The sequence below is a fragment of the Pipistrellus hanaki genome (genome assembly GCF_964339955.1).
Source record: "Pipistrellus hanaki genome assembly, chromosome: 2".
NCBI lineage: Eukaryota > Metazoa > Chordata > Mammalia > Chiroptera > Vespertilionidae > Pipistrellus > Pipistrellus hanaki.
The window spans coordinates 192,780,917-192,808,416 of record NC_140504.1 but is presented as its reverse complement, the minus strand read 5'-3'; the positions used below and the strand labels follow the sequence as shown (position 1 = coordinate 192,808,416).

The 27,500-nt window shown below is 56.6% G+C and overlaps 1 protein-coding gene across 5 annotated transcripts in view; it reads left to right on the top strand.

Annotated features, from left to right (window-relative positions):
• The window catches only part of KAZN (kazrin, periplakin interacting protein), a 537,286-nt gene that overhangs the window by 503,436 nt on the left and 6,350 nt on the right, over positions 1-27,500 (top strand). For 4 of the 5 annotated variants that reach the window (XM_084875307.1, XM_084875306.1, XM_084875308.1 and 1 more), the window contains 5 exons: positions 1,556-1,606; positions 3,408-3,531; positions 21,387-21,592; positions 22,152-22,270; positions 26,490-26,721. In XM_084875307.1, coding sequence (XP_084731433.1) covers positions 1,556-1,606; positions 3,408-3,531; positions 21,387-21,592; positions 22,152-22,270; positions 26,490-26,721 — 732 coding nt within the window. Of the gene's footprint in view, positions 1-1,555; positions 1,607-3,407; positions 5,912-21,386; positions 21,593-22,151; positions 22,271-26,489; positions 26,722-27,500 lie in introns of those variants that run through there. The other variant, XM_084875310.1, reaches the window with a different exon arrangement.

The window sequence follows — 27,500 nt, the reverse complement described above, 5'->3', positions numbered from 1 at the left end:
CGTGTGCTCTCTTGTCCCCAGGAGAGCACCTTGCTGACAAACGCTGTCTTGACTGGCAGAGCCAAGGTGGAGAAGGTGGGCTGCTAATGGTAGAGGAGCTGTGGCATCTAGTCCCTGGTTCGGAGGGGCCACTGTGACGTACTCGAACCCAGAACCTTCTGGTGTCTGTGCACAGCCCCAGGGCCTTTTTTTTTTTTTTTTTTTTTTTGTCTCCCCTCGATGGGCCTACAGTGGCCCTGACAGCCAAAATGCTGTTGGGAAATCCAGGCTGCAGAAAGCCTTCTCTAAAAGCCTCTTGAATTGCATTGGCACAGGCCTCGCCTTTCGCCCAGCTGGGCCCTGGCACATTTAGATCCACATTCTCCTCCCACAGGAATTCAGGCCTTTCAGCGGGCACCGGCCTCCCTCTCTTCCCCATACGTTTGGCAAAGACGGCCAGCCCCGCCCACAGTAAACCTGTTTCGGGCACCTGCCGTGAGTTCCGTGTGTGCACTTTGAGATAGGACTAAAGACTAAGCTGCCACTTGGTCCTCCCTCCACCACCTTCAGGCCACATGTCCACAGATGTGCACACAGGTAAACCAGGAAGAGCCTGAGCTTAGCTCCAGGGAACCCTTTATTCTCAGGCACTCGGGCTGGCAATAGCAAGAACAGCCCAGCCTGGACTAAGGACCCCAGTTCCCCTCCCCCCCCCACATTCCCTTGGGCTCTGGCCATTCATTTAGAGCAGAGGTGGCCTCTGAGTGCAGGGAGGTTGGACAAGTTGATGGACAGGTGACACAGACTTTGTTTCTTCATTGGCACTTTGCCTGCAATTCCTAAAACAACCACCAGGGGACACTCTGGTAATGATTTTTATGATCCAAATGACCCGTTTGCCCCCAGGCAGGACAGACTTGATGCTGGGATGTGGCGAAGGCTTCTGGGCGCCCACTTTTATGCACCATCCGAAGGAGAACTGGCCCAGGAGGAACCGGACTGCCCCAAATGTGTATGGCCGTCCTGCTTTTCATTAGCTCGGTGCTGCTGGACTGTCTGGAGCCTGTGAATTTGTAAATCAGGCTGATGAGCCCTGCCCTCCCACAAAATAAGAGATTCATTGTGTTTGTGGAGGAGTTAGAGGTTACAGTTCCCTGAGTCTCCCTCTTTCAAAATTCCTTATTTTTGTCCTTTTTTTCCTATAAAATTCTATTTCTGTAGGAAAAGCACCAACTATATATAGCCAACCTCCAGTTCTAATAGAATGGACCCATCGGGACAGGAACTTAGAAGCCTTTGAGTAAATGATTTGTTGGTCAGAGGGTATTGGGGGTCAAGAACAGGCAGGGGAGCACCCCAGGGCCTCGGGCGAGGCGCTTTCATCCAGTCAGCCTCTCAGAGAGCCCCAGGCCCTCCCCCACTGATCCTGCAGGAGTGTCTGCATCCGGGGTGAGGGTGGGTTCCACACCCAGAGGCAAGGTGGTCCCTAAGGGGTGGCTTCCTTCCACAGACCACCTCTGCTCTCCTGTGTCCTGTGTCTCCGCTGTTTCATCTTTCTCTTCTCCTTTGGCTACAGGGCGACAGTCCCGGCCCAGCTCAGAAGAACCTGCACAGCCCCATTGTACAGGTGGGTGTGCCTTCCCCGGACCCCGGGGGCCCCAGTCCCTCCCTTCTCCCCAGCCCGACCATGCCTTCATCCCTTGTTCCCTGAGCCCCTGGCATCCCCCTCCCATACCGGGGCACCCAACACCAAGAGCAGTCAAGGAGACACATGTGGATTGGGGCCTGAGTCAGGCGTACACCTGGGTCTGCCCTTCCGTGCCCTCTCAGGACCTGTAAACCTACTAAGTGCATCACACATCCTCCCTCCATCCAGTGGCCCTGATAGTGTCTTCTCTTGGCAGCCAAAGTCTGATGAGCCAAGCCATGAGCTTATGGGGCCCCTCCTTGTAGGAAACTATTCATTTTTAACATTCCGATAGTCTACCCTCAGGGTGAGGAGGGAGGAAAATGACATGAATGTGAGGGTCCGAGGGGTCGCTAGGATCAGTTCTCTAGTCCCAGGGTTCGCACATGCTGGCCTGTGCGAGTCCCATCGGGGTCCCCCGGGGAAGTGTTTCAAATGTGGGTTCCTGGGGAGTTGGATTCACCACGTATGGGTTGGGCCTAGAATACAGGGAACATATTTTAGGAACCATTAGTCTAGTCCTGTGGTCGGCAAACTCATTCGTCAACAGAGCCAAATAGCAACAGTACAACGACTGAGATTTCTTTTGAGAGCCACATTTTTTGAACTTAGAAACTTCTTCTAATGCCACTTCTTCAAGATAGACTCACCCAGGCCGTGGTATTTTGTGGAAGAGCTGCATGTGGCTCGAGAGCCACAGTTTGCCAACCACAGGTCTAGTCCAGTGGTCGGCAAACTGCGGCTCTGGAGCCACATGCAGCTCTTTGGCCCCTTGAGTGGCTCTTCCACAAAATACCACGTGCGGGCGCGCACGTTCAGTGTGGTTGAAACTTCGTGGCCCATGCGCAGAAGTCGGTCTTCGGCTCTCCAGAGAAATTTCAATCGTTGACCTATTGATATTTGGCTCTGTTGACTGATGAGTTTGCCAACCACTGCTCTAGTCTGAGCCCTGCCTTTTTGACAGAATAGTACCCCATGGCTGTGCAAAGCTCTCCGGGAGACGCCAGCCTCCAGCCCCCATAGTTATCCCATCATCAGAACTAGGCCCCAAGCCTCCGCCTCCCACTCGACCTTGGCCAGCCAGTCCTGCTTCTTGTCCGGGGGCTTCAGAGTCAAGGTCCTCACCCTGGGCGGACACAAAGCTCCAGTTTCCTCTGTCCTCACTCTCCAGGCTCCCAGGCCCCCTTTTCCACAGGGGCTCTTTCACAGGGAAGGTGTGGCCTTTGCTCAGTGCCCCTGTGGCCGGGCCATGGCCCAGGGCGTGGGCACACTCCTAGCCAGCCCTCAGGAGGAGGTATCTGTAGGTCTCAGGCAAACAATGATGGCGCCAACACCCCAGCAGCTAACCGTGGTGGAGTGTTTACTATGCATTTTTGTTAAGGTGACCAGAGACGTCCCACTTTTGGTGGGACAGTCCCGATTTTTAACAATTTGTCCCGAGGCGTTTTTAAAAAAGTCCCAATTTTTGGAAAGATCATTAAAAATCAGGACTGTCCACCAAAAGCGGGACATCTGGTCACCTTAACTTTTGTCCATGTTGGTGACATTCTCACGACAGTCTTGGATGGTTCCTGCTGTTGACTCTGAGGGTCCCTGACTGGCCCAAGATTTCCCGCTGAGTGCGGGCAGACCTGTAAACGGGAGACCCCACCCCCTCCGTGCCCGCCCACCCTGGCCTGCCCCTCCGTGCCCGCCCCCAGCTCAGGTTGGCTCTGTTCTTCTCCTCCGCATCTCTGCACAGTCACTAGAGGATCTTGAAGACCAAAAACGGAAAAAGAAGAAAGAGAAGATGGGATTCGGCTCCATCTCCCGCGTGTTCGCCAGAGGGAAGCAGCGGAAGTCCCTCGACCCCGGCCTCTTTGATGGTACCGCCCCCGATTATTACATAGAGGAGGACGCGGACTGGTGATGCCCGCCTCCCTCCCCGCCGCCCGGCGGGGTGTCTGTGCGTGTGGGTGTGCGTGGGGCGTGTGGGTGCCGGGTGCGTGCGGCCGGGTGCGGACAGACGCGTGTGACCCTTCCCCCTGCGTCGCCACCTCTGTAATCGATGTACATACTACACACGTGTGTGACTCTGTCAACTCTCTGTCGTCCTCGGCGCGATGCGGTCGTGTTTGTTAATCTGGGTTTGTTTCGTTCTGTTTTTTTTTGTTTTGTTTTGTTTTGTTTCCTTTTTGTTTTGTGTTTCCCTTTTGTTCGGTTCGTTGGGTTGTGTTGTCCCCTCCTGTTCCCCCCCACCCCCTCCCAGCCTCCTCTCTATGAAACTTGAAAACTTGAAGGACTGCTGTGTATTTGTAAATAACAGAAAAAAAATGACTGTGCACTCTGTGCTTGTACATGTCCCTCGTCCAAACTGCTACTTCTGGAGCCCCTCCCCCGAGGCTGTGGTCTGTCCCCCATGCTCCCCACCCTCCCTGCCCCCCGTGTGAGCAGCGGGACCAGACCCTGTGCTCGGGGCGCGCTCAAGTCACTTTAACCACAGACGCCACTGTGGCCGGGGTGAGGCCCCGCTCCGCAGCCTCGGGAGCCCGGCCGGGATAGGGGGCAGTCGGGGGGCCTCGTCTTGGCTGGGTTGGTTGAGGTCCAACAGGCTCTTTTTCACGGCCTGCCAGTTTTTAAATTGCGTTGCCATTTCTTTCTTGATGGAGAAAAAAAGAAAAGAAAAAGAAAACAGAAACAGAAAAAACGGTTCCGTTTAATTTATTTGCACAAAGTGCAGGAGACGTATGCTATCTCGATGACGACATAAATACTGTAATGTATATTTTTCCACGGGGCGGGCGGGAGGCTGGGTTTTCTGTTGACTTGTCTGTTCTCTTATCACGCTGCTGCCGAACCGAGCGGGGTCCAGTTAGAGGGGAGGGTGGCCGGGGGCCGGGGGTCTCGGAGCTCGCTTTTTTTCCGATCTCTCTCCTGCTCTCCCGCCCCTGCATGGGCGTGCACTCCTCCTCTCTCCCCACTCTCGTCAGGCCTGTCTCTATTTATTTATCTGCCCTGCAGAGCACTGACTTCAGTGAGCAGAGCGCATCCTGCAAGGGTCACCTCCTCTCTCTCGGGTCTGTCTTCGGAGTGAGGGTGGGTACCGGGGGAGGCAGCCAGTCCCTTGACCCTCCTGCAGCATCCGTCCTCCCTGCAGCTGTGTCTCATCCTCGGTTTACTCTCACCTTGGCAGGTGTCCTCGGTGGGTGGGGTGGGGGTGGGGTTCTCTCTCAAGGGAGGGCTGTTGGGGACACGGTGTCCAGCACCAGGGCCTCTGCCGTCCCCGTCCTGGTTGGCTCCTCCGGCCACACTCAGCGGAGCCTCTCAGGATCCCTGGGCCCTTCCTCCAGCCGTCCGGGCAGCCTGGCCCACTCGCCCCGGAGAGGACGGGCAGGGACATGGGCCTGTTTGGGAGCTGTGTTGGCCCCAGTGAGGCTCCCTGGCACAGAACCAGCTGCATCCCATGTGGGGTGATGGAGATCACGTGAGCTGGAAGCCAGGGCCTCCCGAGGCCTGAGAGGAGCTTCCCTCTTTTGGCCTGTGAATCCCACCCTGTCCCCTCCCACTGCTCCACCCCGCCCCCTCCCACCCCTCCACCTCACCTACTAACAGCTCAGCTCGCACATCCGCTCAACCACAGTAGTAGTTGCGCTTTCTGCTCCCGGTAACACTTTCCGCTCTTACACAGAGACAACCCGCTCCAGTGCTGGAGAATCTCTGTCCGAATGGATAGGGCCTTTTGTCCAAAGTCTCTCAAACAAACAGAAAAGCCCCCTCCCCCCATCCCCCACGTCTGCTCCTCCCTTTCCTTCTGGCCGGTGCGGGGTGGGGAGGGAGCAGGCCGGGCACTCACTCAGCTCCCTCTGGCCTCCCGTGGCCCAGCCGTGCAGTGGGGAGACCAGAGCTCACGTCTTTCTCTGCAGAGAGAGATTTTAGAAAACGCTTTCTCCCCCGTGAATCTTTTTTTTTTTTCTTCCCCTCTTTCGTTGATTGATTTTTATTGTTTTCCCTTACGAGAAAATAAGATTGCAACCACTCCCGGTAATGATTTAGTAGCTCCTTTTCATTTCAGTTTTTTGTAAATTAGGAGATAATTCTAAGAGTTGCTAAGGATGATTTATTTAAGAGAACTGCGTCAAATAGCGAATGAGTTATGGGTAACATTAGACGAAAATAACCTTTCCCGTGGGAAAGGTTTCTCGAAGGCATGGATGCAAAAATAAGATATTTAAAAAAAAAATCTAAATAAAGCTTATTTTAAAATATTACCGAACTCCATGTTATTTGATTGCCTCTCTGTTGCTCTGGGTGGGAGGCCAGAAACCCCATCCCCTGCTCCTCCGGGGCGGCAGGCTCACTCCCCGGGGTGAGGGCGGCGCCGGGGAAAGCTGGCCGGGCTCTGAGCTGCCGGAGGGGCTGAGGCCGGGCGGCCTCACCAGAAACAGCCCGTCTTTGCCGGCTTCCCTCCAGGCGGCCGGGGCTGCCCAAGGTCCTGATACCCCAGCGCCGAGCCCGGCACCCTGGCCCTGCGCCCCCCAGCTCAGCGCCCCGGTCAGCTTTCATCGGCTTCCTTCTCCCCCTGGTGAAGCCAGGCCTTTCTGAACCCCGGGGGGTCCCCCAGACGCTAAGCCTCCCCCAGGAGACTCCACGGTGCGTCCTGAGAAGGGGCCCCCGGGTCCCCCAAACCCTGATTGCAGCCGTTGCCTCGGCCTCTCTTCCAGCCGTAACACTAACGGGAGGCGGCCTCTCACCTCTAACCCTGTCCTTCCTGCAAAGCCCCGGAGAGCAGACCACACCGAGAGGCTGCCGAGCTCAGGACTCGAGGGACTAGGCCCGTGGTCGGCAAACTCATTCGTCCACAGAGCCAAATATCAGCAGGACAACGATTGAAATTTCTTTTCTTTTTAAAAAAATATATATTTTATTGATTTTTTTACAGAGAGGAAGGGAGAGGGACAGAGTTAGAAACATCAATGAGGAAACATCAACCAGCTGCCTCCTGCACGCCCCCTACTGGGGATGTGCCCGCAACCAAGGTACATGCCCTTGACCAGAATCGAACCTGGGACCTTCCAGTCCGCAGGCTCTATCCACTGAGCCAAACCGGTTTGGGCTGAAATTTCTTTGGAGAGCCACATTTTTTAAACTTAAAACTTCTTCTAACGCCACATCTTCAAAGTAGACTCACCCAGGCCATGGTCTTTTGTGGAAGAGCCACACTCAAGGGGCCAAAGAGCCACATGTGGCTGGCAAGCCGCGGTTTGCCGGCCACGGCACTAGGGCCTCTCCTCCAGCAGTGCTCAGCCTGACCCCACCTTAGAATCACCCGCGGAGCTTTCCAAAACGGCCAAGGCCAGGCCAGCACCCCGAATCAGTGTTAACCCCCTCTGGTGACTCCGAGGCGCAGCCGGGCTGGAGGACCGGGCCCTGGGCCAGGCGGAGGAGGGTACGGGAGCCTCCAGATGCCACTGCCTACCCCTGCCCCGCCCAGGGTGACTCCCCATCTCTTGGCTTTCCAAAGCCCCAGGCGGCCACGGCCCATCCATCTGTCCGTCTGTCCCTCTGTCGGAATTGGCACACAAGGGAGAGAGCTGTCTGCCATCCCACACCTAACCCAGCCCCCACGCCGGCCGGAGGAGAGCCACTCACTCGGCCAAGATCCCAGCTCTCTCCCCTACAGCCGTGCGACCTCCGAGGGCGGGGCCGCACCTTGTTCAGATCTTGTCATCATCTCCGACACCCTGTCCCAGGTGGCCTGCCTTCGAGGGGCGCCTCTTAGTGAGAAACGGAGGCAGGGCTGCCCAGGGCATCCGGGCCAGTGGGAGCTGCACGCTGGCACCTGCCAGGCTGCCCTCTGCCCTCCTGCAGCTCTCCCGTGTGCCGGTGGGCTCCGACGGGTGCCCCTAATGCTAGCCATAACCGTCCCAGCTAACACGGCTAAGCACTGACCGCAGGCCAGGGCACGCTGCACACCTGACACGTGTTAACTCCGTTAACCCTCCCACGGCCCCCGTGATGGAGAAAACAGGTTCCAGGCCAGGGTCCAGCAGCACTGGGCTTCAAGCCTAGGGGTGCTGCTGCGGTGCCCCCCTGCACGGTGCCAGCTGGGCAGTGCGGGGCAGACCCTGAGCAGGGGGGCACTCACTGTGTGTGTTTCAGCGGGGCCTGGTTTGACCCTCACCTCCTCCTCCCCGCCTCCCTCGTCCCCCTGTGTCAGTTCTCTCTGGCACAGCTTCTCCTTTGCACTTGTGACCCAGTCCGTTCCCACCAGCCTTTCCCCCGGCTCAGACAGAGAAACCCAGGAGGAGCTAGCGGAGGGTAGAGCAGACACGGCGGCCGGCATAAGCCCTCCGTTTGGAGCCTGGGCTCACTAGGCCTCAGAGTCCCCCTCCTGACCCGCACCTGCAGCCCCACCCCCCACTCCAGGTGCCAGGCCCCGCCGGGCCCGGAGGAGCCGGGCCCCGGAGCCGCCTCTCTCCAGGCCGCGCCGTGTCGGGCAGCTGCCAAGTGCCTCACTCTCCGGGCCCCAGGAGGCCCAGGTGTGGCCGCTGCCATGAGTGGGTCCTTGCCTTTGGACAGTGTAAGTTTAAAAATACCCATAGCCCTGGCGCCCAGCACCTGGCGGTCACAACACGGGCCTCACAAACATCCCCCCCAGCCCAGCTGCTCCCAGCCACGGGCCCTTACGCGTTTCAGTTCAACCCCACCCGCCACGTGGGCCAGGGCACCCCATACCCCCTTCCGCCCACCTGTTCCCGCTGCCCGCGGAGAGAACCTGGTGGTCCTGACGACAAGACCGGAATCCCTGTGGTTAGCTTTTCCTAGAAGGACAGGCTCAAACCTGAGGCCATGAGAGAATGCCCTGGAAGCTTAAAATCCCTCCGGGTTTGATCGCGACTGTGTTGGAAGTTGTTCAGCCGCGCTTCCGAAGGTACCGCCGGGTTCTTCTTCCCGGGGAGGTGGGAACGGGGGCGCGGGAGAGGCCCCAGGGGTGCTTGGCCCCAAGGGGCGGGGGAGGGGTTGAGTTGAAAAAGCTTAAGGGCCCACTGTTGGGAGCAGGTGGCGGGGCCGGGGGTGTCTGTGAGGCCCGTTGTGAGTTGTGAACAGGCAGTTCTGGCCCGTCAGCAGTGCAGATCCCTGTCCAGGCAGAGTGAGGGGATGAATTAAGTATACAGTTTTACCTGTATGTTCCCAAAAATTCTAGTTTAGCACTTCTTAGTTGGGATTCAGGAATCTGTATTTTAACAACTCCACCAGGTGATTCTCATCCTGAGAGAAGTTTGGGAAACACTGCTTTAGAGCCCAGGTTCCGGAAACAGGCGAGGACGCAGCCCTGAGCAGCACAGGCCACGCCGCCCCCCCCCCTCCCCCCCCAAGCACACCGAGGCCACGAGAGAGTGGTCCCGGGAGGCCCGAGCTTTAGAAGCAAAAATAGCAGCAACGGAAAACCTTGACCTTTTCCCCTGAAAATGGCAGGACGGGAGCGCCCGGCCGGGCCCCGGGGAGCCTGTGCGGTGGCAGGCCGCGTCCCCGGGAGCCGCTGGCGGACTGCTCGTTGGCGTTTCTGAGTTTGGGGTTTGGGGAATCTCTCACTGTTTTCTTAGTGGTTTCCGGTCCGGAGCAGTTAGTAGCCCCGAAGTAACAAAATCCATAAAGCTGTATGCCATGCTCCACCAGGAGGACCTTGCAAACCCCCCTCCCCCCCCCCCCCCTCCGTGGGGCCCGCCTGGCTAATCGCTCCAGCCATAGCCTGTGAGCCTCAGTCTCCTCACCTCTGAAATGGGCGCAATGCCCCCTCTCTTTGGAGGCTCAGACGTAACAGCTGCGTGTGCTTTGGAGCCTGGGAAGGTCAGTGTGTGTTCCTTGTGACGTGAGTGGATTACGATCCCCCAGAAGCAGGAAGCAGCCTGACACACACCGTTAGCCTGAGGGAGGCGAACGGACCCCATCTGTCCCTGGGTGGAATCTGGGCCTGGGGCTGTGTGCCCAGGCCTCCGAGTCCAAATCCGGCCCCACTGTTGCTCTGGGCGGGAATCCAGGTTTCTCCATCTCAGGACAGGGAGGGCTGAGGCATTTGCCCCGGACAGCGCTGGCCTTTCCCGAGCCCAGGAGAAGCGTCCTCTGTGCGGTGACCACACGGACCATGTCTGGCCGTGGGGAGAGGAGGCTGCCCAGGCCGGGCTCCTGAGGTGTGAGTCCCAAGGGCGCCCTAGGGTGGCCCATTAGGAAGACATGTCAGAGCCAGAGAGAACGATGTTACGGTCCTCCCACGAGGACCACGCCGAGGCACAGGGAGGCCTCACCCCACGGCACAGCTAGGAGGCAGGACCGGGATGCAGCCCCTGATCAGCCACACAAATTTAAAATAAGGTGACCAGATTGTCCCGATTTCTAATAATTTTTCCCGCCTCCCACGTCGTTTTAAAAAAGTCCCGATTTTTTTTAAAACGCCTCGGGACGCGGGAAAAATTGTTGTAAATCCCGATTGTCCCGCCAAACACGGAACGATCTGGTCACCTTAAATTTTAAAAATATCTGTGGGACCGAGTGCTTCTGCAGGGACAGCAGGAAGCCTCACTAGCCTAGGCAAGCCCTGTGCAGGCTCTCGGCTTTGGGGCTCGGTTTCTCCACGCTGGAGAGGAAAAAAACTGGAATAAGCAAGGCGTTTGCAAACTGTGTTCCGTGGAACCTTTAGGGGTTCCTCAGCGGTCCCTCGAGATTGGCATAGCTGGTGAAGGCACTAACAGGCAGGGCTCCATCCCCCACCCCCCACATTCAGCAGAGAGCCCCCCTCTAGGCTGTTGCACACGGGACCTCCGGGGTCAGGGAGCTGCGTGCATAATCGAACACGCTCCACGCGTGGGCTCAGCTGCACGCGGTTACATGGAGCAATGGCCGCAGGTGTAGACCCTCTGCTCCAATGAAATCACGTGATAAGGTAAATAAGCCAACGCGTTCACGCTGCAGACCAGGGGTCTTCAAACTACGGCCCGCGGGCCACATGCGGCCCGCAGAGGAGTCTGATCCGGCCCGCCAGGTTTTTTGGGCAGTGAGCGCAGCCGAGGTGTTACAGTAGGAATTAGTAGTTCATATAGTCCGGCCCTCCAGCTCTCTGAGGGACCGTGATCTGGTCCCCACTTTAAAAAGTTTGAGGATCCCTGCTGCAGACCCTCTGCCCAAACGGGTTTCAGTGCAGGCTGTCGTTGGAAAGCTTCCCCGAGGGGCTTCCGAGGCAGGCGGAGACCTCCCTTCTGGGCAGTTCTGGGGAGGAGCCACCCCCACGGGGCTGGTGACCAGCGCCCTCGCTGGGCCTGCTGAGCAGAGCCCGGGGCCTGGCACAGTAGCTGCTGCCCCAGCAGCCCTGGCAGTCCGCAGCAGTGCCCGGTTACTCCCGGGGAGGGTCCCCGGTTTTCCTCAGGGCACATGGCCGGGAAGTGGCGGGGCAGGTTCTGATGTGATGGCCACCATCTCAGGTTTTGTCTGGTCTGTGGTGACTGACAGACCTCTGCAGAGCATCGGGGGGCCTGATGGCCTTGGTCTGGGGCCAGTGGTGCCTCATCAACACCAGGTATGAACCCTAAATGGAGAGTATGGCTACCTAAGCTTCACTCTGAGGAGAGGTGGAAGGCAGAGCAGCTGCCCACACCCTACTCCAGGCTCCTGCGGAGGCCCAGCCTCAGCCCAGGGCATCAGGAGTCCTGAGCCCGCTCTGGACTCCCAGCTCCCAGCTGGGCCAGTGACGTGCTGTGTGACCATGGGCAAGTGGGTCTCCCTCTCTGGGCCTCAGGCTCCTCCTAAGACAGCCCTGGGCAGTGGTTACCCATCTGTGCCCTCTGGAGTCTTACGAGTGCCTGGACCACCTCCCCTGACCCTGTCTTTCAGCCCAAAGCGTTGGTTTATTTGTCTTATAGATCGATTTCATTTGAGCGAAGGGTCTGCGTGAAGCCGGTGTGAAATCCATGAGATAGGTCAGTGGTCGGCAAACCGCAGCTCACGAGCCACCTGCGGCTCTTTGGCCCCTTGAGTGTGGCTCTTCTACAAAATACCACGTGTGGGGGCACACGTACAGTGCGACTGAAACTTCGTGGCCCATGCGCAGAAGTCGGTTGTCGGCCCGGGCGAGTCTATTTTGAAGAAGTGGTTCTAACGCCGAGCCACACTCAAGGGGCCAAAGAGCCGCGTGTGGCTCTCGAGCCGCGGTTTGCCGACCACTGAGTTAGGTCACCGGAACGCCCTCAAGGAGGAGAAGAGGCAGGGACTGCCCCAGTCCTCCTCCAGCTCCGCCCAAAACTGTGGAAAAGCCATTCTCCGTGGGCACCCCGGACTTCCTCTGCTCCCCCGGCGGGATGGGAAAGGGGGGGCTGCTCATGACCCCCCGCTCCTGGCTTCTGGAGCCTGTAAGTCAGGGGACAGACACTCCCGGGAGGCCACGGGGTGAACCACAGTGAGACTGACTCACTGCCCCTCGGGGTCACAGCCCTCTACAGCGTACGGCGCTCTTTCCGAGGCAGACCAGGGTCAAGGTTAAGAGCGTAGATTCTGGGCAGACGCTCTGAGCTCGAGCCTCCGTCCTGACATTGGCTCCCTGCTAACCTTAGGCACGTTGCTGAACCTGGCTGTGCCTCAGTCTGCTCACCTGAACACCAGGGACCGTGAGAGCGTCCGAGGGCGGCTGCCAGGGTACAGTGAGTTTTCGGGTGTAAAAGGCTTGGCTGGGGTCGCAAGCCCCGTGAAACAGGCAGAGCAGGGCCCTTTGGAGAGATGGGAAGACTGAGGCCCGGGTAAGTTCTGCAACACACCCATGCAGCCAGAGCCAGCCCAGGGGTAGGCCCCAAGGAAGTGAGAATCCGAGAGCCTCTCGCCCACTCACTCCTCTGCCTGCAGGAAGGGACTTGCCACCACCAAGCAGGGCGTCCGTGGCTGAGCTGGTTCCAGAACCCAGGGCTCCTGACTCCCAGGCCAGTGCTCCACAGACCACAAGGTTCGGAAGAAACTAAATCTCGGGGTCAACACGTTTGGAAGCAGTGCATGGAGTCTCCAGTCCTTAGAGACCACCCGTTAGCTTTTCAAGCATGCCACGTTTCTGATGGCGTTTGGCCACGGAAACTCCCTGTGGCTCACGTGGGATTCCCGTGGGCCTTAAGAAGCAAAGGGAGCCAGGTGTGAGGCAGTGGGGTCTGGACCTCCATCTACGTGAGCATCCGCTTTGCTCAGAAAGCCAGAGTCCGTGGCAGCATCTGCTGGCTGAAGAGGTGCCCGGCAGATTGGCTAAGAATCACCGGGTGTTCACTCTGCTGCCGTCCCCGGTCCCAGGAGTAGACAGAGGGGCCGAGCCCATTGCCACAGGGCCCTGAAGCGGGGAGAGGAGAGGAAGGGGCTGCCTCCTGCCCGGACAGCTGGCCCCTGTCACCCCACCGGCTCGGAGCTGCCTAATTGCTACCTTGGGACAGGCCAGCGATGCTGGAGTCACTTCCAAATTGGCTGCACAGTGCTAGCGGCCTTCCTTTTAGGAAGCCGGTGTCTCGGGGGTGGGGTGTGTGTGTGTGTGTGTGTGTGTGTGAGTGTGTGTGTGTGATCTATGGTTCTGAGCCAGGGAGGGAGAAGGCCACTCTGACACTGTCACCGTGGTGACTGGGGGAGGAGAAGGGGGAGGCTCGGTAAGCCAGAGGGAGTTTGAGAGCCGTCTACAAACCAATTACAGCTCAGGGGTATGAACCATTCATTCCCAGGTTCCCTAGGTGTGTGTTTGTGTGTGTGTTTGTGTGTCTGTGTAAGAAATATTCGTTTTAGCAACAGCCAGAACCCAGCAGAGTCTATAAAAACTAAGCAGCACTGGAGGGGGGGAGGGGGGAGTCAGGCTTGGGAGCCAGGTCTTCGAGCTTGACCACTTAGCTGTGTCCTTAAGCCAGTCACTTGGTCTCTCTGAGCCTCCATTTCCCCCTCTGTGAAATGGGCAGGGAACGGCCTGTCTCCCAGGGCTGATAGAAAGTGAAGAGATGCATAGAAGCTGCTAGCCGCGGCGCTGCAGGAGACTCGGCTGAGAGCAACTGTGGGCCAGCAAGAAAAAGCACAGGCCCTCCCAGGGCGTTTCTGAGCTCCACATTCCCGTCTGTAAAATGGGCCTGTGCCCACCTCCCAGCGGGGATGCAGCGTGCTCACAGCCGCGGATCCGGGAGCTGCAGGCAGGCGTTAGCAGCAGGGCCGAGGGGCCTCTGGTGGGAGCTGGAATGGCTGGGACTCACGGGGCCACTGCCAAGCGTGCTGAGGGGACAAGGACTGTGCTGGGCACGTACCCGCTTCCTTTCCACTCGGCCTCAAGCCCAGAGGCCCCTCTGGCCACTGGTGTAGGCCTGTCCCCGCGGCCCGAGAGCCCAGCCAGCTTCTCCTGGCCCTGGCCGGGCTCCATGGGGCTCAGACACCGGGAGGGCGGGAGGGAGAAGGGTGGGAGTGCTCCTCCTCCAATAGGGGTGCCGATGGGCCTGACAAAGGGGGACTCACTCTCCCCGAAATCCGTGTGGGCGGCGGGGAGGGTGTCGGGCTGAGGACTGAGGTCCGAGATGGGGAGCGGATGCTACAAACCAAAGCCGTTTCTCAAACACGAGAGCCCGTGGTAAACATTCACCAGCACAGCGTGGCTCCGGGCCTGCTCGGTACCCAGGTTCCCTCGGGGGCAAACACGGGCCCATCTTCCGCCTCCTGGAATTTGCAGTCTAGAGGGGGGCACGTGTGCTCATCAAATAAGCACACAACCTTAATTAATTAATCCCAGCCATGGACGGCACTGCAGGGACCCGCCTGGGTTAACGTGTGCGAGTGTGAGTGTGAGCGGGAAGGGAGTGTGTGCAGGGGGTGGCGGCCTACACTGGTGACCAGAGGAGGCGCCATGGAAGAGGAGAAGTTTAAATGGGGCCTGAGGTTTTGTAGGATTTCGCCACGCCGCTGAGAGGACAGCAGCAGGCCGCCTCTGGGGCAGAGGGAGCAGGGAGAGCAGGTGGGGCTGGGGGTGGGGAGGCAGGATCGCTGGGTGCCCAGGGTGGGAGGGAAGGGGGAGGCGGCGGGGAAGCTGGCAACGTCAGCTGGTTCCCACAGACCCTCGTCCTGGAAGGAGCTGGGGTGTTGTCCAGGGAGCCAGGGACGGCTGCTGAGCAGAAGCGATGCCCGGACATAATCAAATTTTAGCAACATCCAAACAGCCCTGGGCGGTTTAGCTCAGGGGATAGAGCATTGGCCTGCGGACCGAAAGGTCCGGAGTTCAATTCCAGTCTAGGGCACGTACCTTGGTTGCAGGCTCCTCCCCGGTCCGGGCCCTGGTCAAGGCTCATGCAATCGATGTGTTTCTCTCACATCAATATTTCTGTCTCTCCCTCTCGCTTCCCCTCTCTCTAAAAATCAATGGGAAAATATCCCTGGGTGAGGATTAGAAAAAGGAACAAAAATGAAAACATCTGAACAAATGGAGTTGTCCGTCCCTTCCCCACAACTTGGGCTTTTATGGCCACTGACGGCAGCAAGGATCACCGTGAGGCAGGCCTGGCTGATAAAGAGACGATAGACTTGACCGCCGAATCAAGGACTCCCTTGGTGGCAGGACAGATGGACAGGCTGGCACACGGGCAGGGTCAGCAGAACAGGAAGAGTGAGTGCTGGGTGGACAGTGCCCACAGCAAGCGGGGCACCCACGGGGGGTGTGCAGAGAAAGGCCAGCTCCCAAGGGCCTCGCCCTATGAAACCACTAAATCTGGAATAAAACATACTTGCATGCATGGCTGCCTCAGCAAAAGTAAGGGAAATCTCCAAGGCACCCTCACCCCAAAACCAAAGCTCTGAGCTCATTCCAGAGCAGGAGCAGTGAGCGGTAGCCAGATGCCAAAGCGGGTGTCTGTCCAGGCAGATGCTGAGATCAGGGCTGCAAACGGGGCAGTAAACCTTGGGGTGTGGCAGAGCGAAGGGACAGACCCTAGCTCTCTCTCATCCCCCTGGGCCCTAGCGCCCTATAAGATGAAATACGAGTTCGGTATGCATGCGAGTCAGCAGAAACTAAAGCACGTTTAAACCTCCAAGGCCTTTCAGATAGAGCAGTTGTCAAAACCAAATACAAAGTAATACTAATGCAGGAAATTTAAAGAAATTTCAGATAAAATCATAGAACGAGCAACCAGCAAGAGGCTAACTAAAAAGACCAGGCAATCTTGAAAAACAACCAAGTGGAACACTTAAAAACAAAAATATGTCATTGGCAGCATTAGAGAAAAAAATAATCAAAGGATGGGTTAAATAGCAGACAAATAGTTGAAGAGAGAGATTTTTAAAATGAAAAAAATTTTTTGGAAATTACTCAGAATGCAATGCTGGAAACTAAGTTGTTAAAAACTCTGAAGGAGAAATCAGAGCTGTTTGGTTCACTACAATAGCCCACTAGCCTCAGATGGCAAAGTAAACATCTATTTATATTAATTAAAATTACATTAAAACTCAGTTCTTCAGTTGCATCACCTACATTTTAAGAGCTTATAGCCACATATGGCTGACAGCTGTCGCATTGCACATTGTAGATTATACAGCATTTCCCTCATCGCAGAATGTTCTTTTGGACAGTGCTAGGTTACAAGAAAGGGAAGACAGAAAGCCCAGTCCCAGGACAAAACAGAGACTGGAGAAAAGATCCTATGTTAAGAGATAATGGTCAAGAATATTCCAAAAAGGAAGCCACAGATATGGGAAGCACAGTTTCTATCAACCAGAATAACGGAAAAGAAATCCACATCTAGGTGCATCCTAATGAAACTGAAGGCCATTGAAGACACAGAGAAAACCTACAGAGGAACTGACGGAAGAGCAATGGGACTGGCAGCTGACTTCTCTTCAGCAAAATGGAAGGCAGCTGAAAGTGGAGCAGTGTCCTCCAAGCACTGAAAGAAAATAGCCCTCAACTAAAACCCTGCACCCAGCAACACGCTTTGAAGAACAGGGATGAAATGGACTTTTTTCAGATGAACCAAAGTTACTCTTAATCAGAGGAACTTTAAAAAAAAAATGTATTCTTACTGATTTCAGAGAGGATGGAAGAGGTAGAGAGAGAAACATCAATGATAAGAGAGAATCATTCATTGGCTGCCTCCTGCACGCCCCACACTGGGGATGGAGCCTACAACCTGGGCATGTGCCCCTACCTGGAATCAAACCATGACCTCCTGATTCATAGGTCCATGCTCAACCACCGAGCCACACCAGCTGGGCCAGAGGAACTTTTAAATCAGGTTCTTCAATATCTTCGAAGTAATGTTTAGGACCGTGATCAGCAAACTGCGGCTCTCGAGCCACACGTGGCTCTTTGGCCCCTTGAGTGTGGCTCTTCCACAAAATACCACGGCCTGGGTGAGTATTTTGAAGAAGTGGCGTTAGAAAAATTTTAGGATTAAAAAGTTGGGCTCTCCAAAGAAATTTCAATCATTGTACTGTTGATAGGTGGCTCCGTTGACTAATGAGTTTGCCGACCACTGGTCAAGGATAATGTCTAGAAGAATAAAAAACAGAGAAATGGGTAAACATGTAGGTACATTATTTTAACATTTAATATTATCAGTATAAAATAATCATGATGACAATCTCTAAATTGTGTGGGGTTTTAAAATGGCATCATTGAAATACTGGGTAGAGTAGGGTGTAGCCGGGAGAGGAGATCAGAATGAATGTTTTTAATAATCTTACAGTTTAGGAGAGGATATTAAGATACGGATCAGCCCTAGCCAGTTGGCTCAATGGATAGAGCGTCAGCCTGTGGACTGAAGGGTCCCAGGTTCGATTCCTGTCAAGGGCACATGCCCAGGTTGTAGGCTCGGTCCCCAGTGGAGGGGGCTTTGCAGGAGGCAGCCAATCAATGACTCTCTCATATCATTGATGTTTCCATCTCCCTCTCCTTTCTTCTCTGAAATCTATAAAAATATATTTTTTTTAAAAAAAATATATTGATCAATGCTAGGTTTCAAGTTAAATATTCAGGGTAAGTTTTCCAGGGCAAGCATTAAAGAGTGGCTCAGGACCTCCGCCTGTATCAGAATCCCCTGAGGGGCTTGTGGATGAAGACACAGATGGTTGCTGGGCCCAAACCCCGGGTTTCCGTGTCCGGAGACCTGGGCAGGCTCCAGGGGTTTTCAATCCTAACACTTCCCAGGTGCTGCTGATGCTGCAGCCTCAGGGACCCGCACATCGCTTCATCTCCAAACCCACTGAGGGGTGGGAATGAGATGAGAAAACGAACCAAAAATCTCCCACCCAGGCCAGTAAAAATATGCAGGCCACATATGCAATTTTAGATTTTTAAAAATATATATATTTTATTGATTTTTTTTTTTTTACAGAGAGGAAGAGAGAGGGACAGAGAGTTAGAAACATCGATGAGAGAGAAACATTGATCAGCTGCCTCCTGCACACCCCCTACTGGGGATATGTGCCCGCAACTGAGGTACATGCCCTTGACCGGAATCGAACCCGGTACCTGACAGTCCTCAGACCAACGCTCTATCCACTGAGCCAAACCGGTTTTGGCTAATTTTAGATTTTGTAGTGGCCATATTAAAAAGAAAACAGGTGAAATGGATTTTAGTGATATATTTTAGCCAACAGACCCAAATATTTTAATATGTGATGATAAAAATTAATAACATAGTTTACATCGTTCTGTACACACACAGTCTTCAAAAAGCAGTGTGCCCTCTGAATGTGGACGAGCCGCATTCCCGGGGCTCAGTAGCCACCCAGGGCTCGTGGCTGCCGTTCTGGGCAGAGCCGGTCTCCACTGTAAGTGGCATGAGCCTACGGGGGTCAGGAGACCCCAGACCATCCCTGTATGCCGGACACCAGGCGGAGCGCTTTGTACGCTTCACGCATCCTCTCCCCTGGTCCTCAGGTAGATCCCTGTGATTCGACATCATGATGGTCCCATTTCACAGATGTGGAAAGTGAGGCTGGGAGCACTGGAAACACGTTTCCAAATCCAGAACTCTCGCATTCCAATGCCAACCTCAGAACCTCAAGGTTTCTGTAAAGGGTGTTCTACAGTAATGGGCCAGACAGGAACTATTTTAGGATTTTGAACGAATCTGTCACAACCGCTCACACTGCCATGGCAGCCGGAGAGCAGCCTTAGACCACGTGTGGCACATTCTATTGCGACAAGCAGGCTGCGGGCTGAATGTGGCCCTGGGGCCATCGTGTGCCAGTGCCGGAGCCAGGCTGACACCCTGCTTGGGGGGCCCAGCTGGGGGAACCCTCACTAACAGCTGACCCGCTGGGGCGCCCTCGAGCCTGTGTCTCCTCCAAAGTCTCACTGGGTCCCACCTCTTCATGTTCGGGGCATCCAGAGCGGCTGCCTCTTGGCCGGCCCTCCTGAGACTGCCCCGGCCCAGCCAGCCCCCCGGGTCCTCCGCCCTCACGGAGCTGCCTGGCTACAAACGTGAGTGATTCCCCTCTCAGCGCTGAGACGGGGGAAATAAAAGCCAGGCCTGACGGGATGCAGCCATAAAGTCTGGCCCTCTAACGCCAGCGTCTGGAAATGGCCTTTAATTCACAGCGTCTGACCCCATAGACACCCCTCCTCGCACCGGCAGCAGCATCTGCTCCTCGGAGCTCAGTCCCAGCGGAGGGCGGAGGGCGGTGGCCCACTGAACCGAAATGTGTGCCCGGCTCCTAGGAACTCTGCGTGGCCTCCACGTGCCTGGAGCCTGGAGTCCGTACATAATGGGAGTGCGCTGAAACCGGTTTGGCCCAGTGGATAGAGCGTCGGCCTGGGGACTGAAAGATCCCAGGTTCGATTCCGGTCAAGGGCACGTACCTTGGTTGTGGGCACATCCCCAGTGGGAGGTGTGCAAGAGGCAGCTGATCGATGATTCTCTCTCATCGATGTTTCTAACTTTCTATCCCTCTCCCTTCCTCTCTGTAAAAAAAAAAAAAAAAAAAAAAAAAAAAAAAAAAAAATCAATAAAAATGTTAAAATAAAAATAAATAACAGGGGTGCCAAGCCAGCTCCTCCCGGGGCCCGGGCTGTGAGTCAGAACCACCGGCACCAGCTCCCAAACACACGCCGGCCAGGAGCGCACGCTCACCGGAGGGGGCTGGGACCTGTCTGTCCACGGAGCCGCCAGGCCCTCCCCACGCTCCGAGCGCTCTCTCCTCCTTTCCGCTGTCTGTGGATTTGCTGTTTCTGTGGCAGGATTCCTCTCCTGAAGGCCTGTTCTTTGAGACTCCCATCCTCTCCCCTCCCTCTTCTTCCCTCCCTCCCTCCCTCCCTCTCCATCTCTGTCTCTCTCTCTGACTCCTGCTGCCCATCATCTCCCAGTCTCCCCCTTCCCACACCCCCTTATCTCCCTCCCTCCCTCAGGGAGACAGAGCCAGGCACCACAAACACCCTGGCACAGAACACACAGCTCACCCTCAGCTCACAGACAGCACCCCCTCCCACCGGACCCAGGGGGAGCCTGGCTGGGGCAGTGCGTTCCGCCCAGGGCGGATGCTCAAGGCCTGGGCCTGGGTTCCCGCCCCGAGCACCCAGCCGAACGCCAGCCACAGTGCTCCCAGGAAAGCCGGGGGGGGGGGGGGGGGCCGAGGCAGCCACAGCTGCGTCCTGGGTGCAGCCGCCTGTCAGGTGTGGGTGCAGGCGGCCACCGCGGGGGAACAGGGTGGGAACTGGCTGGGGATCAGACGTCTTGTCGGCGAGAGCCGCTCCGGAAGCTGGCTCCGCTTTGTCCTGAGAACATAAATCCCCCGGCTGTCCAGCGGCAGTAAGGTGACCTGCTTTTGGCAGGACAGTCCCAATTCTTTTTTTTTTTTTAATCAAGTCCTTTTAAAAAAATATATTTTATTGATTTTTAAAAAATATATTTTATTGAATTAGGACTTCTTTAAAACACCGCGGGACACATGGTTGAAAATCGGGACTGTCCTGCCAAAAGCGGGACGTCTGGTCACCTTAAGCATGACCTGCTGCATCGTCCGAGACAGTGAAGCCTGGGACGGAGCCTTGCCCGTCACAGGAGGCAGGAAACAGAGGTGGGGGCAGCCCCCCCTGAGGCTGTGCAGGGGGAGAGCGTGTGGCTGCTCCTGGGGTGCAGGGGTGCAGTGCATGGGTCTGCGTGTGTCTGTGGCCTGGGCCTGTGCGTCTCCCAGCGTGCCCTTAGCTCACTGCTGACAGCTGCTGCCTGAGGGCCAGGGCTGGGCCATTTCCACCTTGTGTTATGTGTGTTCTCTGGGTTACGTCTTTAACATTCTTTTCTCTGTGTCGTGGGGCAGTGGTGGAAAAACAAAACGAAGGTCACTCTGACTTTTTTTTTTAATATGTTTTTATTGGTTTCAGAGAGGAAGGGAAAGGGAGATTGAAACATCAGTGATGAGAGAGAATCATTGATCAGCTGCCTCCTGCACAACCCACACTGGGGACGGAGCCCACCACCGGGGCCTGTGCCCTGACCGGGAATAGAACCGTGACCTCCTGGTTCACGCTCAACCGCCGAGCCCCGCCGGCCCGGCCATTTTGATTTTTAAAAGAAGAAATGCATGGGGAGGGGGGAGAAGGAGACATCCCTGCCCTCCTCCTGCAGGGGGATTGGGGGCCCGGGGTGCAGCCTGCCGTCCCTGCCCCCTGCGGGCCCCCCCCCTCCCCCCCCCCGCAGCATGGCCTGCGTGTGTGTGCTGAACCCCGGGCCTGTGTGTGTGCCCTCCCCAGCCCGCGCTTGTGTGTGTGTTGCAGACGCGGACAGCCAGGGCAGCCCCACGCGGCAGAGCCTCAGCCTGTCGGAGGGCGAGGAGCAGGCGGACCGGCTGCAGCAGGTGGAGCTGGTCAGGACCACCCCCATGTCCCACTGGAAGGCGGGCGCCGTGCAGGCCTGGCTGGAGGTGGTCATGGCCATGCCCATGTACGTCAAGGCCTGCGCCGAGAACGTGAAGAGCGGGAAGGTAGGGCACCCCGGGACCCCAGTGAGAACCCCCGGGTCCCGCCCGTGAGCTTTACCAACCCTAAGCCAGCCTGCCCTACCCCCACCCCCACCCCGACTCCCACCCCCACCCCGACTCCCACCCTCACCCCCACCCCAACTCCCACCCCCACCCCCACCCCCACCCCGACTCCCACCCCCACCCCGACTCCCACCCCCACCCCCACCCCGACTCCCACCCCCACCCCCACCCCGACTCCCACCCCCACCCCGACTCCCACCCCCACCCCCACCCCGACTCCCACCCCCACCCCGACTCCCACCCCCACCCCCACCCCGACTCCCACCCTCCAGGTGAGGAGGAGCTGTAGCCCAGGAGCCGGCTGACCTGGTTCAGGGGTGCTCCAGGCGGGCTGTAGGGGTGCTCTGCCCTGACTGCAGGGAAGGTGGGCAGGGAGATGGGGAGAGGGAGCCCCAGCCAGCAGACCCCTCTGGGGCTCAGCCCCGGCCAGCACGGGTCCTGGGAGGCCTTAGGGGCCCCCAAGCCCCCCGGCGCTCAGTGCCCACCTTCTGGGGCGCAGGTGCTGCTGAGCCTGAGCGACGAGGACCTGGAGCTGAGCCTGGGCGTGTGCAGCTCCCTGCACCGGCGCAAGCTGCGGCTGGCCATCGAGGACTACCGCGACGCCGAGGCCGGCCGGAGGTGAGCCCGCCCCCGCCCGGGCTGCCCGGGGGGGGGGGGGGGGGGGCGAGGGGGGGAGTGCCCCTGGGACCTCGGGTCACACAGGTGGGGTGAAGGGCGCGGTAGGCCGGACCAGGGGTGCAGTCTGGTCCCACACATCTCAGGGCAGGAGGCCCAGGCACCCCCTGTCCCCCCATGGAAAGATGGAGACCAGGGAGTAAGTGAGGCCCCAAATGCCATCCTTCCCCCGGCGCAGGGGCTGGGGAGACCTCACGCCCCCCCAGAACTCTCTGTCTCTGAGGGTGGGCCTGGAGTGGCCACAGTGTCTGCGCTGCCTGCTTCCAGCTCAGCCCGGCTCCTGGGGTTCGGGCACCGAGGGCTCGGAGCGGGCGGAGGGCGAGGAGCGGGCGGAGGGCTCGGAGGGGCGGAGGGCTCGGAGGCAGGGCAGGCGGGAGAGGCAGGTGGGACGGGAGGAAATGGATGCCGAGGCCCATGGGAGGCGCTCCGTGTAGGATGCACCAGGGAATGCACCAGTGTCCTTGTCACCGCGCCCCCCCTGCTCTTAGCACCCTGATCCCCACCCATAACATCACCCGCCTGGCCTGCCTCCTGCGGCCTCTCACTCACCTTTTGTGAGCAGGCTATGCTGGGGGGAGGGAGGGCCTTATTTACCAAGCAGATCCGGGGGGAAGGGAAGGACACACAGTCACACACACACCCCCATACACACTCACACACACTCTCTCATACACACACACACAGATACACACCTAAATACACACACACACATACACACACTCACACTCACTCTCACACACACTCACACACACACACACACACACACTCTCACACACACACACACACACACTCACACTCACACACATACACACACACACACCCATACACACTCACACACACTCTCTCATACACACATACACAGATACACACCTAAATACACACACACACACACACACACACACTCACACTCACTCTCACACACACACACACACCCATACACATTCACACACACTCTCTCATACATACACACACAGATACACACCTAAATATACACACACACATACACACACTCTCACTCACACACACACACACACACACATACACACACACTCACACTCACTCTCACACACACACATACACACACACATGCACACACACACACACACATTTAGGTGTGCATCTATGTGTGTATATAATGACCCAGATGACTGCACCCAAACCCGGATGTCCGGGTCTAATCCAGCCCCCGTATAAGGAGGGGCAGTGTCACATTGGACAAAAAGTCTCCCATTATTTTTGTAAATGTATTTTTTTTATTGATTTCAGAGAGAAAGGGAGAAGGAGAGAGGAGAGAGAAACAACAACGAAGAGAGAGAATCATAGATGGGCTGCCTCCTGCACGCCCCCTGCTGGGGATCAAGCTGGCAGCCCGGGCCTGTGCCCTTGACCAGGAATTCAGCGTTACCACCTGTCTGAGCCACACCGGCCGCGGTCTGCAATTACTTTTAAGGTCAAGAGGCTTTATTCAGCGTGGGCGCTTACAGTGGCTCAGGCAACGGCGAGAAAGTGGTGCCACGCTGGGCGCCTGGGGACGAGTTTAATGAAGAGAGCAGGTGTCTCAGGGGTGAGGGGAGGGGGGGTGGAGGAGAGGGGCTCGCACACACGTGGCTGCTGCTGGTTAGAAATGGCCTCCCTGAAGGAGGTGAGCAGGTGCCCCTCCCGCCCGCCGCCCGCCGCCCTGGCACCGCTGACTTGCTGCGCTCACCCTCCCTCCCCCAGGAGAGGAGGGGGGAGGGGAGCCCAGGCCCCAGGGGCCCCTCCGAGGACTTCCGATTCCATTTCTGCCAAGGAAAGTCACCATACAGTTTCCTTGTTTATTTTCTTTAAATCTACCCTCTGTTCTTTTTCTTCTCTTTTTTCCCTCTTTGACTGACTTCCTTTTTATTAGCTGAATGTCCCCACTACCGGCTTGTGAACTCTAACTTCTTTGTTTTATTTTTTATTTGTTGTTGTATACACACTCCACTTACCGCTGTCTCTCTTCAAAATAACGGCATGCAACTTGCTCTATAGGGCACAGTGATTTCTCCTCCTGCCTTGGTGCTGCTGCTGTTTTTGCATGCAGTAAATAACATGCGCCTTTATACATTGTCCTCAGAGTCAGCCCTGCGGTGGCATATTGCCGGATTTTCTTTTATTTGGAAGCTGATTAACATTCCACTGTATGCATTCCCCACTGTGTGCCTGTCCGTTCCTCTGCAGAGGGACCCCTGGGTGCCTCCCCCCTTCTGGCTTCTGTGGGAAATGCTGCCGTGAACGTGGGCGCACACGTACCTCTTCGGGGCCCTGCGTTCCCTTCTTTGGGGAGAGGCCCCGACATGCAGTGGCTGGGCCGTGCGGGAGTTCCATCTTGAAGGTTCTGAGGAGCCTCCACGCTGCGTTCTACAGCGGCTGCTCAGGGTACCTCCCGCCACCAGCACACAGGATCCCAGTGTCTCCGCAGCCCGCCAGCCCTCGTGGCTCCGTGGGTTTTCTGAGAGCAGCCATTCCAGCGCGTGGGAGGTGGCATTCCGCTGGATTTGCATTTCCCCGATGACTAGTCACTGAGCATCTTGCCACATGCCTCGTGGAGACCCCCTGCCTGCTTTAGAGAAAGGTCTGCTGCAGGCATTCACCCGTTTCCGAATCCGAGTACTATCTTTCTGTTGGCGGGTTTTGAGAGTTCTCCGTTGGGTTCTTTTGTGTGGCCCAAAACTTCCACGCATATTGTGATCTTCCCTCTGGAAGAAATCCCTTCCGCCTTCCTCGGCGTCCACTCCTCTGAAGGTACATTCTTTCCGTTTTGCTTGTGAAGAAAAGTCTTTGCTCCCACCCTCATTCTTTAAGGCATTTTTTTTTTTTAATAACAGTTTTATGTTCACAGCAAAATGGAGGGGAAGATACAGAGATTTCCCATGTCCCCCGTCCCCGCCCCCATGCCCAGCCCCCCCAATTACCACATCTCCCACTAGACGGAACATTAGTTACCACGGAACACACTTAGGCACATCATCATCATCATCATCCCAAGTCCACAGTGGGCATTGGGGTTCACGCTCAGAGCGACACGTTCTGTGGTTTGGACAAACGTGTGATGACGTACGTCCGTCGTTACCGTGTCAGACCAGTGGTTTCACTGCCTTGAAAAATCCTCTGTGCTCTGCCTGCTCCTCCCTCCCCTCAACCCCAACCCCTGGCAGCCCCTGACCTTTGCACTGTCTCCCTAGTTTCGCCTTTTCCAGAAGGTCATGTATTTGGACTCATACACTCTGCACACTTGGTCGTATGAGCAGAGGATGACCTGATCTAATTGATGGGGAGCGTGCACTCGAAGGGGCGATGGGGTGGGGAGGAGGGGCAGTCAGGAGGCAGATGCAGAAATCCACACCAGGGAGGTGGGGCCTTGACCCTAGGGAAAAAGAGGAAGGGACAGACACACTGACACCACTGGCTGGTGGATGGACAGGGTCGGGGATGCTGGCCTTATTCCTTTTGAGAGGCTGCCACCGTGTGGCGAGCAAGGGAATGACAGCCGACTAGACTACCCTTGCATCCATCTGTTTATTTATGCATCTGAGAGGTAGTCCTGGTACACCTACTACAATATAATATGCGCGTGGCCCTGGGACAGGTTCTGTGTGGGATACAAAGAAATCTGAGCGGTGGCAGTGAGGAGAGAATGCTGCAATAGACAAAATTAAAAATAGGTTTTAATTCTGATTCCAAGACGTGCTGCTATGTGACTGGCTACAGTCCAAGGAGAGACAGGCCAGGCCGAGGCTTTGTGGGTCTCAGGGGTCCTGTCGGGGCCCTGGGAGGCGGGCAGTGCGGGAGCCCCCACAGGTGCTGTTCCTGCTACACCTGTCCCTGCGGCCCATCACTGTCCCTGTGTCTGAACGTGGTCTTTTCTCTTTTCCTATCCCCTCCCTCTCTCTGTTGGTCCCTTTTTATTCTTTGGGGTGCTCTCTCTCCCCCCTCCCTCATTCCCTCTTCCCTCTCTTCCCTTCATCCCCCTCTCATATCATCTCCACTCTTCCTGTCTCTCCATTCCTTCCCTGTTCCTGTCAGTCTCGGTGACTGTCTGCCCCCCTATTGTTTCCACTCTCGCTCTTCCTCTCTGCTCACCTCTGCTCCTTCTCCCTTTCCCACCGCCCCTCTCTCTGGCTATGTCTCTCCCCACCAGCCTGTCCAAAGCCGCCGACCTGGACCATCACTGGGTAGCCAAGGCCTGGCTAAACGACATCGGCCTAGCCCAGTACTCCCAGGCCTTCCAGAACCACCTGGTCGATGGGCGGATGCTGAACTCCCTGATGAAGCGGGACCTGGAGAAGCACCTGAATGTGTCCAAGAAGTTCCACCAGGTCAGCATTCTGCTGGGCATCGAGCTGCTGTACCAAGTGAACTTCAGCAGGGAGGTGAGAACCAGGCTGTGGGTGCAGGCACCTCCCATAGCCTTCCTCCCCACTCTGGCATTCACTGTTTTCCCATCCAGCCATCTTCCCAACCATCTATCCACCCATCCGTCCATCTATCCATCCATCCATCCATCCATCCATCCATCTATCCATCCATTCATCCATGCATCCATCCATCTGTCCACCCATTCGTCCATCCATCCATCCATCCATCTATCTATTCACCCACCCACCCATCTGTCCATCTATCCATCCATCCATCCATCCATCCATACATCCATCCATCTATTCATCCATACATCCATCCATACATACATACATCTATCCATACATACAGTACATGCATACATCTCTTCATCCATCCATCCGTCCGTCTGTTAGTCCGTCCATCCATCCATCCATCCATTTATTCATCCATCTACCCATCCGTCCATCTATCCGTCCATCCATTCATCCATCTATTCATCCATACATCCATCCATACATACATACATCTATCCATACATACATGCATACATCTATTCATCCATCCATCCGTCCGTCTGTTTGTCCGTCCGTCCATCCATCCATCCATCCATCCATCTATCTACCATCCATCCATCCATCCATGCATCCATCTCTTCTTCACCATCCCTCCTCCCAACAACTCCTATAGTGCAGGGCAGGCCTGTGCTCAGTTCAAGGGAAATGGCGAACCCTCCTCCCCCAGGAGCTCATCACTTGTCCTCACACAGGCCACTGAGGGCCCGGTGAGCACTGAGGGCCCTTACTCTCCATGT